This window comes from Furipterus horrens, unplaced genomic scaffold (genome assembly GCF_987537825.1).
Source record: "Furipterus horrens unplaced genomic scaffold, mFurHor1.1.pri manual_scaffold_3, whole genome shotgun sequence".
NCBI classification, from domain to species: domain Eukaryota; kingdom Metazoa; phylum Chordata; class Mammalia; order Chiroptera; family Furipteridae; genus Furipterus; species Furipterus horrens.
In genome coordinates, this window is record NW_028327173.1 from 3,444,391 (window position 1) to 3,457,304 (window position 12,914).

At 46.6% G+C, this 12,914-nt stretch overlaps 1 protein-coding gene across 3 annotated transcripts in view; it reads left to right on the forward strand.

Moving 5' to 3' along the window:
* LOC150014115 (calmodulin-binding transcription activator 1-like) overlaps positions 1-12,914 on the forward strand; it is a 92,878-nt gene that overhangs the window by 28,475 nt on the left and 51,489 nt on the right. For all 3 annotated transcript variants that reach the window (XR_016509617.1, XM_090268519.1, XM_090268520.1), the window contains exon 3: positions 1,823-1,941. Coding sequence is in view for 2 of the 3 variants with exons in the window: in XM_090268519.1 (XP_090124645.1) it covers positions 1,823-1,941 (119 nt within the window). In the remaining variant the exon portion in view is untranslated. The remainder of the gene's footprint in view (positions 1-1,822; positions 1,942-12,914) is intronic.

Consider the following 12,914-nt stretch of genomic DNA (forward strand, 5'->3'; position numbering starts at 1 on the left):
GGCTCCCGGGGCTTGGTGTTCTGCGCTTTCAAGTTTCACGGGCCGTGGTCCCCCCCTTGGGATGGAGTGCAGGGAGCACGCGCAGGCACATACAGTCACGTGGGTTTTATAGGCTTCTAATTAATACAGAACTTTCTATGGCCTTCTCTTAGTCGAACACTCCTTTTGGTTCCATAGCAAGATTTTTTTTTTACAGTTTAATTTTATTTTGCTATTAGATTAAAATTTTGGATTCTTAAAAGCAGTCAGTTCTGAAGTTTTTCAAGTTTTATACTGCTTATAGAAATAGAAGATGGGCATTATAATTCAATTGGTTGTGTAGTTCATGGACCAAAAAGGATTTAGCACGCTAAAATTCAGTCTTAAGTTACTCCCTATAAAATATTTTCATATGATGTAGTAAATTTTTTTAGACTTTATTTCTATGCCCACTATTTTCCTGTTAAGATCTTTTCCTTGAGAAGAAATGTGTAAATCAGGTGAAAAATGTTTGGGGAGGATTTTATTGTGACTGTAGAAAATAATTTTTATTCTTTTATGTTTTTTCACCTGTTCAAAAAATAGACTGTGCTAAGCAACATTATAGTAAATGACTGGAAAAATATGTTGTTGTATTTCACTTTTAACATTATTAACTAATACCTGATGCCTACATAAGGCTGTTTAATTGGTAGGTATGTAGGGACTTATGCCTGGAGGAGAATTAGAGATGATTTAAATCTTGATTTAGGAAAACTGATATTAAGTAACTTACCCAAGGTCACACAATCAGTAAGTAGCAGAACTGGGCCTGAATCCTGGACTCTTGACTTGGAGTTCAGTGTTTTTGTTATATCTTGTTAATATGAGAATAAGTTATTCCAACTGTGACTTTCTGGAGCAAATTCAGTGCTGAGTGTTGAATGCATTGCTCCTTTGTACCTGGTTACGCACCGCACCCTTTGGTTATTGGGGCTTCCATTTGGTGATTAAAACATCGGGAGCGGGTAATTTGAAACTTGGAACTAAATGTGCCTAAACTGGCAAGAAATTTTCAGCCAGGCAAAGGGACTTCGTTACGGGAATGAAATAGGAAATGATGTGCAAATGGATAAATGAATGAAATAATGCATAAAGGAAATGGTCTTCTCTAGAAAAAGTATCAGGGAGACTGATTATCAGGCAGTGCGACCATGCCGTCTAGTTTGAAAGTAGTGGGTCTTTCTTTCACCAATTTAGCAGTTATATTTTGATGAAATGCATTAATGATATATATATGTATGTATGTAAATCAAGTTAATTAAAATGGTATATTTTTTATTTAGGCTGGAAAGGCCGGTCTCTTAGCTAACTGCAGGTTTGAATTCCTTATATCTATAAGATTTGTAATTTGCTTTTGACAGGATAAGTCTCATTTGTATTCTAGGGGCTGAAGTAGTGTTAGTTTATGAATAAAATAGTCCTATTTTATTAGAATTCTTCTTCCCTGAGAAAAACTTAAAACTCTTCAACTGGTTAATAGAAGATTTCTGGGTTTTGTGGGGTTAAATCATTTTGCGATTTTGATGGACTTCATGGAAACCTGGTGCAAGAACCTTTAAAAGTAACGCTCTGGTCAGGGCAGCTGCTAGGGCCCCTGGTCGCTGGCTTGTCAGGGAGCAGAAGGCCCGGGCTCCTGCTGCCCCGGCCAGTGCGTGTGTGCGTGAGTCCTGTTAACTGAGGGGCGACCATGCTCGCGGGCTCACGGGGGCTAACCTGAGCGGCTGCTTCTGGTCTTGCCAGTGTACTTAAAGGAAATTTTCTCTTATTCTTTTCTCTGAATTTATTGTTTTCTTCTTTGTAGATGATCATGGGAACAGCAATAGTAGTCATGTAAAAATCTTTTTACCGAAAAAGCTGCTTGAATGTCTGCCGAAATGTTCAAGTTTACCCAAAGAGAGGCACCGCTGGAACACTAACGAGGTAGATGCACTTCTCTTTTCAGGGGTATCATTTCGTGAGGGGCCAACTTCTCAGGTCATTTTGCACAGTACTATTTTATATTAGCTTTAAATTTGAAATATTGAACTAGGAAATTGTGAACGAAAAGAATATTTAATCTCGATTTGACAGAAATCAACATGTTTCTTGAACTATCTCTGATCTGCTTGCTTTGAAAAATATAAAATGTGCACGCTGAGTGACTTACTGAGGTAGCATGAGTTCCTGAATCTGTGTTTGCCTGCATTTTGGCGTCTGCGTTGGTGGCTAACTCTGCCTGCACCCCCACTAAACGTCAGTGCTCACGTTGTCACGAGATAGTAAAGATAAGCCCAGTGCCCGCAGAACGGGCAGGGCCTGGGCGATGTGACGTCTCGGTGGAGCCGGGACGGGCAGGCTTCCCACTGGCAGGGCCGCTCTCAGGCCTCTGATGCAGCCGGTTTGCGTGGTTTTCCGTAACGGTAGGACGTTTTATTGAGATTGAAGGCTGTGTAGTAGATTGTATACAGAGTGCGGCAAAAGTAGGTTTACAGTTGTTCCTGTGGAAAATAATACAATAATTAATTAATAATAAAGAAGAATAAACTTTGTGTTTCACATACTCAGAACTGTAAACCAGCTTTTGCCAAACTCTGTATTTGGCCTCCAGGTAGAGAGAAGTTTGATGAACTGGAATGCGTAAAGGTTTATCTTCTTGAATGATGTTTCCTTTTTTCGTAAGTCTTAATCTGGGAGCCTTACTACTCGGGGTGGATTGTTTTGTCGTCTTTCTTAGTTTGGACTCTGAATATTTGACGTTAGGGCGATGCCGACTTAGTGTGGTGGAGAGAGTTGGGTGTGTGTCCGTCTCTTGGGGAACTGTAGTCCTTTAATTCAGACGGCTGGGGTCGCCGGATTTGCAGAGTTTGTTGTAGCCCATTTGTGTTGCTGGCTCAGCTTTGACTTCCAAGTGTAGTTAAGTGTGACACCCTACGCTGGGCTGGGCACCCAGTTCGTTAAAGGGCGCAGGAGGAGAACAGCTGTGCCTGTTCACCCTTTTTTTCTAAGGATTATGTTGCTCTACCTTCTCGATTCAGAATGCTTTTGTTTCGAGTTGTAAGAGGTTCTACAGATGAAAGTTTCTTTACGTATCCCAGTTTACTGATTGAAATACTCACTAGACCCTCATAGCTTTGTTACCTCAGCGCAACTGATTTTAAATATCTTTTAAGGTATGCCTGTTTTGATTATTTATATGAATTATATTCCCCCTTCAGACAGAACACTGGCTTTGAAAAACATTGGCTAGTTTAGAGGCCTGGTGTTTCAATCGGTCATTTATTAAGTATTTTAAATATTTAAGATAATGAAAACAAAGTAGATATGCTGGAAATTAGTCTTAGTCATAGATCGTTATTCTGTCAGTAAAATATAATAATTTGGGAGCCATTCACTAGGTCACAACTAGGTTATGAGTTATTTAAAAATTCAGTATGTTTCCTTGTATTCCCTGAAACATGGATTTGATACCATATTATTTTATATTATCTCCAGTTTATATGTATCAAAACATACTAGGAGCACATTTTTTCAATTTTATATTTTATATGAAGTTGGCAATTTATTTTAATTATGATTTGAAGTTACATTTGAAATAGCTATGGCTTAATTAAAATCAGTCATCTGAAGAATTTTATAAAGCTGGAGGTAACAGTGTTAGAAACTTAGTTGGTAGATTATTTAGGTCATTGATTTCAAAACTTTTTTTGAAACTTTGCAGCACAGTCCTTCAACTAAGTTCAGGTTTATTTACCTCTAAATTATGTACATGTTTAGATACATTATATTTTAGATACATTGTAAAGCACCCAATAAAGAATATTTATAGAGGAGGAGATTAAAAGGAAAATAAGTTCTGTATTTTGTCCCAGGAGCCCAGTACTTACAGCTTCTGGGAAACCACTGGTTTAGGTCACACGTTGCTGAAGTCCAAGTCCAAAGGGAGGCCCTGCGTCCCTGTCCGTGGCGGGCGACGTGGAAAGCTGAGGTCTGAGAGATGGGGGTGGCTGTGCTCAGCCCCAGGGCTGCCGGAGCAGGGCGGGGAGAGCGGCGCCGGGGGCGGGCTGTGGCGCTCGGAACTGGGAAGCCTCGGATGGAGGGCTTGGCCCGTGTGTCTGTGTAGGGGCACTGGCTTGTTGCTGTTGCTCACTCGGGGCTTCAGGAGAGACGGGAGAGCCTTAGCGGGACAGCAGAAGACTCAGGTTAGGGGCGGTTCATTCTGCAGAGTGGATGAGGTAACGGTAAACAAGAACCAAAGCAAAGGATCTTAAAATCTTATTGCATTTAAAATGCTCTTCAGTCGCAGTTAACATGCAGTATTGTGTTAGCTTCAGGCGTATGACACAGTGATCAGACATTTGTATACCTTATAAAGTGACCCCCCCGTAAGTCTGGCGCCCACCGGACCCCATACGCAGTTACCACAGATGACTGACTGTGTCCCCAGGCTGTACTTTGTCCCTGGGACACTTGTAACTGCCAGTTTGTGCTTCTTAGTCCCTCCCCGCTTTACCCAGGCCCCCAAACCCCTTCCCGTTCATTTTTTTTTTTTAACTGGCTTGGCTCCTAGGAGGAACCGATCGTCAGTGCCCTGATCGAAGCACACCCCACTCTGACCTAGCTGGGCACGTTCCGCCCCTCAGCCTCCAGGGTGCCACTAGCCCCCGAAGGGAACGCACGTCGGCCCGCCTGGCATCTCGTCGGGGCCTGCTGGGCCTGGGAAGGCGGTGGCCCGGCAGTCAGACCTGCCCAGGAGGTCTCTGGGATGGCTCCTGGAGCGAAGCGTGGCCATGCTGCCGCCGCGGGGACTGCTGTGTCCCTTGAGCTGGAGTGGGCTGCTGCGCCCGGCGGCCGGCTTGTGTTGGGGCTGTGTTGCTGCCGCTGCAGAGGCCCATGGGGACCACGGGCGCCTCTTTCCCGTCTCCCCTCGCTGCCCCTGTGGCCCGCGGGGCTGTGTCCAGTGGGGTGCCTGGCTGTGACATGACTCCTCTGTAGGGATCTGGAGCAGCGCCTCGACTCACACCTGCGCGGTGGTAGCTGTGGCGGTTTGCGAAGGCCTAGCTTCTTCGTCGGGAGTTTGCTGGGAGAGGGAGGGGAGGCTGTGCCTGTCCACACGCTGCCCTTTGTGGGGCACCTGCTCTTTGCTGTGACGGAGTCCTGGGGGTAACTGTTTCTGCGCCTTGTCGCAGCGTTACAGGGTGTGCAGTGTTTTATTTGGCAGGTGAGGGAGTGTTGGTTAAAGGGTTAAATAAGCTCTGGCCGGTGTGGCTCAGTTGGTTGGGCATCGTCCTGCACAGCGAAAGGTCTTGAGTTCAATTCGCGGTCAGGGCACCTGCCTGGGTTGTGGGTTCGGTTCCTGGTCGGGACACACGCAGGAGGCAAGCCGATCAGTGTTTTCTCTCTCACATCGATGTTTCTCTTCCTTTTTCTCCCTCCCTTCCCCTCTCTCTCGAATCAATAAAAAGGAAGTGGTTGAATAATTTGGTCAAGGTAGTACATTTGGTAGGGCTTGTCTTGGTCTGACCTTAATTTCTATGTTGATTTTAATTCTTAGAAACATTTGTTCTATTGTGTGTTGTCTAGGCTTTTAATCAAAGACCCAGAACTCTTAACCACATTAGGGTACTTGCAAAACCATTCTGTGATTTAGTTTTGGATTAAAAAGAGTTAACATTGGATTTGTATTGTGGGTTCACATGCCAATATTTGGTGAAGCTGTACGTCACGGAAAAGGAAGACTCTTATAAAGATAAGAGATCTTAGGGCCTAGTTAAGCTACTTTTAAGCTTTCTAACTCATTGGAATAGGTAAAATCTCCTTCCCTTCTTGAATGCCATTTGAGTAAATGCATCCACAAGCAAATGAATTGCAGATGTACTTTCTCCCCCACACATGCCCTCCCCTCGGCTGCTGTAGCTGCGGAAGGAGGTGAGGACGGCGGTGAGGGCGGTGGCGGCAGTCCCGGCAGCTGAGCTGGTAGAGCAGCTCTTGTATGTGGGGCGTGGGGGTGGGGGTGGGGTGGGGAGGGCTGGCCGTGAACCCTCCCCGCACTTCCTGCATTAACCTGTGGGTTCCGTGGTGGTCCTCGCACAGGGGAGGAGGGCATTTGAGTGGTGGTCTGGGGAGTCCGCGCCCACAGCCTGGTGGTGGGGCACGCGCGCTCCCGTTCTGTCCCAGAGAGGAGCCCAGGTGGCCGTTCCCGAGGTCATGCGCTGTTCAGTGACCCTTTGTTTCTATAGAAGTGCTGGGCGTCTTTCTTTCCTGCATTTTTAAGTAGTATACATAAACTTAATGTATTTTTGCATGAAGTTCTTTTTTAAGTAGCAAACCCTCATTTTTTAGGGAAATAGTTTTGATTTTTAATAATGAATGTTAATACATGGGCTGTGGATAATGAAGAAAATATATTACAAGTAGAAATTTTGTACCCCTGGGTAACTGGAGGGTTGGGCTTGATTTTTTATCTTCAGGGCAGGAGAGGAAGAATGTATTAAACAGCACATTTGTCAAAGAACCAGCTCTCACTTCATAATCATTTTGGTATTCACGTCTTCATTAGGTGAACTATTACAAGGTTTCTGCATTTTAAGTTAATATTTTTAAGGCCCAGAGCCAGACATAATTATGCTAATGCCACTTTCTGATTGCACAAATGACTACTTCATAATTACACATATTAGTGCTCCATGTATGTTGTTGGGACTGAAATTTCTTTTGTTTAGTCATTAATTAGCTGTTTGACTGAAATAGCGCTGCCGCAGCCGGGCCTGTGTTCTTCCACCGGCAGCCAGCTAACGGCGCGTGGGGCCCTTTACGGCGAAAATGCGCTCCTTACGTCTGTGCAGCTCACTCCGTGTGTGCTGCCAGCTTTGAACTCTTAATGGTCTTTCTTTTGCTTGTTTTTGCTCATATACCGAGTTTCTCTAGCGTAAACAAGCAAAATAGAATCCTAGTTCGTACTGATCTTAAAGTTACATCAAAGGTTTTTAGTTGGTGGGAGCTTCAGAAATTTCCGTATTAAGTGCATTTTTTTTTACTGGTAAAGACGTCTGTCAGAGAGCAGTACAGCTACAGACCGAATCATTCAGAGCCGGACCTCGGGTCCCGAAGAAGAAATGCCCCCAGACTGTAATGCCTTTCAGAGGGAGAAAATGACCCTTTTCAAATCTGAATACATTTTCCCCAACTTTTTGTATTCACGTAAGAACAACACACTTTAAGACCATGAGAATTATTAAATTTTATTTCATTTAAGTTATTTTAACAACAAGAAGCCACCTTTAAAAGATTTCATTAATGACTTTTTTGGTGTAGGCATATATTTTTGAGTGTTTTTGTATTTTTAATTTTTTTCTTTGTATAACTGGTAAAATCATAGATGTTAAAAGTCATAGACTTAGGGATGTAATTAAAAAAAGTTTTTTTATGGAGAGGGGAAAGGAGTGAGAGAGGGAGGGAAGTATCGATGTGAGAACCTTGATGTGAGGGACATCAGTGTGAGAGAGGAGCATCGATTGGCTGCCTCTCATACGCGCCCTGACTGGGGGCCGAACCCGCAACGCAGGCATGAGCCCTGACTGGGAATTGAACCCGCAACCCAGGCGTGAGCCCTGACTGGGGGCCGAACCCGCAACCCAGGCGTGTGCCCTGACTGGGAATTGAACCAGCGACCTTTTGCTCTGTGGGACAATGCCTAACTGAGCCATTCTGCCCAGAGTAGGATGTAATTTTTTAATGAGTGGGTTTGCTAGTGTACTTATATGTTATTTTTAGAAATCAGACCCACATTTTTGTGGGGACCATTTAGCACTTCTCAAACTTCCAAAATGTGAGCTGAACTAAAACGCATGGGAAGCTGTTTCAGCCTTGATGACTTGGAAAGTAGCTACCCCTGAGACGGAGCTTGCTTTTGTTTTAGCTTTTGGCAGTGCCCACCGTTTGAATGGTCCCAGATTATTCTCTGAGTCCAGGCAGCACTTTTCTGGTTAAATTGCAAGGAGGAGAATGCAGATAGGAACACAGAGAGCCAAATTTTAAGAGTGATACTGTTTGAATTTTGAATATAATATAAGGTACCAAATTTCAAGTTAAACATAATTTTATAGCAGTTGAGTTAACCATAATCCCTTGTTGAACTTGGTATGAAGTAAGATAATGGGTCCCAGAATTCAGGTGGGCACATAGCTCTGTCAGGTCTGTTTGTCAGTCAGTGTGGACGCCGCGTGGTCGTGGCAGAGGGAGATCGGATGTGTTGGCATGCTGGGGGCAGAATGTCCTTCCACAGCAGTGAGGCTGACGGGTGAGCGGGGTCAGGGTCCGCACAGGCAGGTTTGGCTCTGAGCGACGGTAGGGAAGCGCATCTCACCTGCTGAGAGCAGAGGAACGTTCGTGACATTGGAACAAGATGCTAGCGAGCCTTTTCTCTAAAGGGAGAAGATTCCTGTGGACCCACCTCCATTTTGACCTCACTTGTTTTATTCTAACATTACTTCAAAATGTAGTATAGAGAGGACTGCGTGTCCCATAGCTGGTGTTCAGTAAATATTTGCTGAGTGGGCGGAATACGTAAAAAGACGCACACAGAAAACCTGGGAGTTCTTCTATAAATATAAAACTCAAATAGATATACACTATGTGAAAAGAAATCACAGAACTAATAAAATTTATATTATCATTAATTGAATACAGCGGGCGATGCTTTGCCCGAACGAAGTTGTGTCTCGCACTGTGGACGTACGCTGACGGTTCTCAGGCAGGCCTCTGGGCCCGGCGCGGCCCCCCCACGTGCCCTGCAGTCGTCCCACGCTCTGCCCGCTGGGCTGCTCCGCTCGGCCAGCGGCTCTGTGAGTCTGCTGTTAGGCCCTGGCCCAACACGGCCTTTAGTTTTAGGTCACTTCTGGTTCTTGTCATTAGTCCAAGAACAGTTGGGTCCCCAAGTGATTGTGATCACCAGTCAGACCCGAGCAATGGCTTTGTGTGTGACGGTGTGTCTGTTGTAGGCCTTACTTTTTCTGATAATATACTAAGTTAAGGTGTGAAATTCACACTTCCTTAGTGAGCCCAGGGGTCACCAAGGTCTGGGCAAAGATGCAGAGCTGGCAGTCAGAGAGGCGGAGCCTTGGCTCTGCCCGCGGCCAGCGAGCGTTAGGTGAGCCGCCTGCTTGGCCTGAGTCCTCGGTGATTGTGCTCGGAGACCTCTGAAGAGTCGTCTGCAACCCCGGTCTGCTCTCTTGGCTTTTGGAGTTGTTTGGGAGTGCGGACAGGCTTCGGTCTGACTTAGCAGTTCATTTGTGGGTTTATTTTACTGTTAATTTTCCTTTTCTTTGTTTTTATTTGTAACGTGTACAGTCCAGTGGTCTCTAGTGTCTACACCAGGCTGTGCGACCGTCGCACCGTCGGATCCCACAACGTGTTCATCCCCCAGTGCCGAGGGGTTTTCTGTCCCCCTGACTTGGTGGGGCGGGCTCCGTCAGGGGGCGGGCGGCCTCTTTTCCGGGGCTCCAGGCTCTTCTTTGGTATCTTCTCCAAGTTTCTTTACCTGTCTAGCACTGGCATTGAAGTTGGAACAGGGTGTTGTTTTGCCCAGGCCTCAGCACGCTGGCTGTCTCCGAGATTGTTTATTGAAAGTGGTCAAGTGCAGATGAGGGCCCGTCTGGGCCCGGCTTCCCGAGGCTGGGTGGCGAGGGCGTGCGGCTTAGTGTTCGGCGGCACTGAAACTGCTCTGCGCGGACTCTGTCGGTGGGCCCTGTGGGGGTCCCATGGCCTACTCTCTGCAGCGATGGTGGGGGACCGCTGTGGCGGTGCCGTCCCGCCCCGTAAGGGGAAGCTGGGTCCCCAGCGCGCGGCTGAGACGAACGGGAAGGGCGCACGGGACGGCCCCTGGCCCCCAGCTCCGGGGTTTCCAAGCTGAGCTGGTGGTGGGGCCGCCTGGACAGCTCGTTACAGCACAGGCCGCCGGCCCCACCCCCGAGTGGGTGCTCCCGTGGGCCTGGGCTGGAGCCCGCGAATGCGCATTGGGAGTCCCGGCCGTGAGGAATGGCAGCCTCCTGGAAGGGCGCTCTGACCTCGCTTGGCTGTAGCTCAGCTCTGCCGCCCTGTGCGGCTCAGGACGGTGGCTTCCCTCGGCTGCGTGGGGTCCGGCGGGGCTTTGTGGTCTCTTCCTCGTGTCTCGTGGACTAGAAGTAAGGGGTGCAGCGTTGGTTTTTGGTATTTATCTGAACTGTTTGTCGGAGTCCTGCGATCCAGGAAGCCCCATGAGGCTTGGTGGCAGTGGTAGGGGTGTGTGGAAGCATGTTCCAGCTTTTGTGATTTTTTTATTTTTGAAGAGGTAGCATGAAGGGTAGACTCGCCCCACCGTTCTTTCCACCGCCATGTGGCCCAGACAGCTGGGGGAGCGGGCCTCTGAGGCTGGGTGTCGCGGCGGCCCGCCCGCCGCTGTCCGTCCTCTCGGTGCCCGGGCCGGGCGGGTCCGAGGGCAGACTCTGTTAGCGCGGGACTTAGGAAGCTCTCTCCAAGATTGAAAAGACGTTCCTAAAAAATAATCTAAGTTCCCCAGTTTTAATGTTTTTAGACATTAGGAAACAATGAGAAAGAAAGGGCACAGAGAAATCTTTTTAGCAGGCCGGGAAGGCCCCGCTCGCGGGCTGGGCGGCTCAGATGAGCGGGGCGTGTGTGCTGGGCGGTTTGCGTTCTGATCGCGGGGTTGTGAGAGCTCACCGTGTATCGTGGATAACAGGCCTTTATCGGTTGTGTCTTCTGAAAATATTTTCTCCCAGTCTGTCGCTTGTCTTCTCATTCTCTTGATACTTTCACAGGCCAGAAAATTTTAATTTTAATGATATCCAGCTTATCAGTTATTTCTTTCACGGGCCCTGCCATTGGTGGCGTAACATTGCACCCAGGGACGTCAGTTTTGCTCCTGGTTGTCTTCGAGGAGTTTTGTAGTGCAGTGTTTTACATTTAGGTCTGCGAGTTATTTTGAGTTGGTTTTTGCGAAGGATGTGAGTCTAGAGTCATTCTTTTTCATGTGGCTGTCCGGTTGTTCAGCACCGTTTGTTGAAAGGGTTTTGTTCCGTTCTGTTGCCTTTGCCTGTTTGCCCAGGATCAGCCGACTGTATCACGTGGGTCTGTTTCTGGGCTTTCTGTCCTGTGTCCCTGCTCCGTCTGTGCTTCCGACCGTCCACGCTGTCCCGAGTGTGCAGCTCTGTAGTGGGCCTGGAAGACTGTGCTCTTACTCAGTACTGAGTTGGCTATTCTGGGTCTCTTGCCTCTTCGTGTAAACTTAGAAGCAGTTTGTTGATAACCACAAAATTACTTGCTGGGGTTTTGAGTGGGATTGTGTTGAATCCATAGATCAAGTTGGGGAGATCTGACATGTTGACAATATTGAGTTTTCTTGTCCAGGAACATGGAAAATCTTTCCATTTATTTAGTTCTTTGATTTAATTCCTCGGGGTTTTATAGTTTTCCTCATATAGAGTGTGTACATATTTTGTTAGAGTTATATCTAATTATTTTATTTTGGGGGGCTTGCTAATGTAAATTGTATTGTGTTTTAAAATTCAAATTCTACTTGTTCATTATTAGTATAAAGGAAAACAACAGACTTTTTTTTAAGTATATTTTATAGATTATGTTGTTACAGTAGTTCCGGTTTTTTCCCCCTTTGCTCCCCTCTGCCCAGCACCCCCTTCCCTCCAGCAATCCCACCCCCTTAGTTCATGTCCATGGATTGTGCATGTAAGTTCTTTGGCTTCACCCTTTCCTATGTTACTCTCAACTCCCCCCTGTCTATTCTGTACCAACTGATTATGCTTCTTAGTCCCTGCACCATTTCCCCATTTCTCCCCCTCCCCCTCCCAGCTGATAACCCTCCATGTGATCCCCACACCTGTGATTCTGTTCCTGTTCTGGTTTGCTTAGTTGGATTTTGTTTGTATTTTTAGATTCAGTTGTTGATAGTTGTGAGTTTGTTGTCATTTTAGTGTTCATAGTTTTAATCTTCTTTTTCTTAAGTAAGTCCCTTTGACATTTCATATAATAATGGCTTGGTGATGATGAACTCCTTCAGCTTTACCTTGTTTGGGAAGCATTTTATCTGTCCTTCCATTCTAAGTGATAGCTTTGCTGGATAGAGTGATCCTGGTTGCAGGTTGCCTTTCATCACATTGAATACTGCTTGCCAGTCCCTTCCTGCCTGCAAAGTGTCCTCTGAGAAATCAGCTGATAGTCCTATAGGCACCCTCTGTGGGCAACTCTCCGGCCTCTCTTGCTGCCTCCAGGACTCTCTCTTTATCTTTCACCTTTGGCATCTCAGTCATGACGTGTCCTGGTGTGGTCCCCTCTGGGTCCAGCTCACCCGGACCCTCTGTGCTGCCTGGACCTGTATGTCCATCTCCTTCGCAAAATTTGGGAAGTTTCCTCATTTTTTTCAATTCTTACTTTCTCATTCTGTACTGGTTGACTGTTTTTTTCTTTCTTATGTTCCAAATCATTGATTTGAACCCTGGTTTTCATCCCTTCACCATTGGTTTTGTGTGGATTTTCCTTCATTTCACTTAGCACAGCCTTCACTTCTTCCCTTATGCATCTGCCGTACTCAAGCGTATCTGTCAAGCCTGTGAGCATCTTTATCACCGATGTCTTGAACTCTGTGTCTATTATGTTGGCTATTTCCTCATCGCTTAGTTCTCCCACTGGAACCTTGATCCGTTCCCCCTTTTGGGCCATACTTCTCTGTCTCCTCATTCTGACAGGCTCCTGTGTGTGTTTGCCTCTGTGTCCCAGGCAGAGCTGTCACACCTGTTACATTGTAAGGGGCGGAGCCTTAGGTATTCGTCAGTACAGGGTGACCCGTTTCACCACATTGTGGCGCTGTGTGTGGGGGAGAGGTCAGAGAGGGAACAATGCCACCTGCC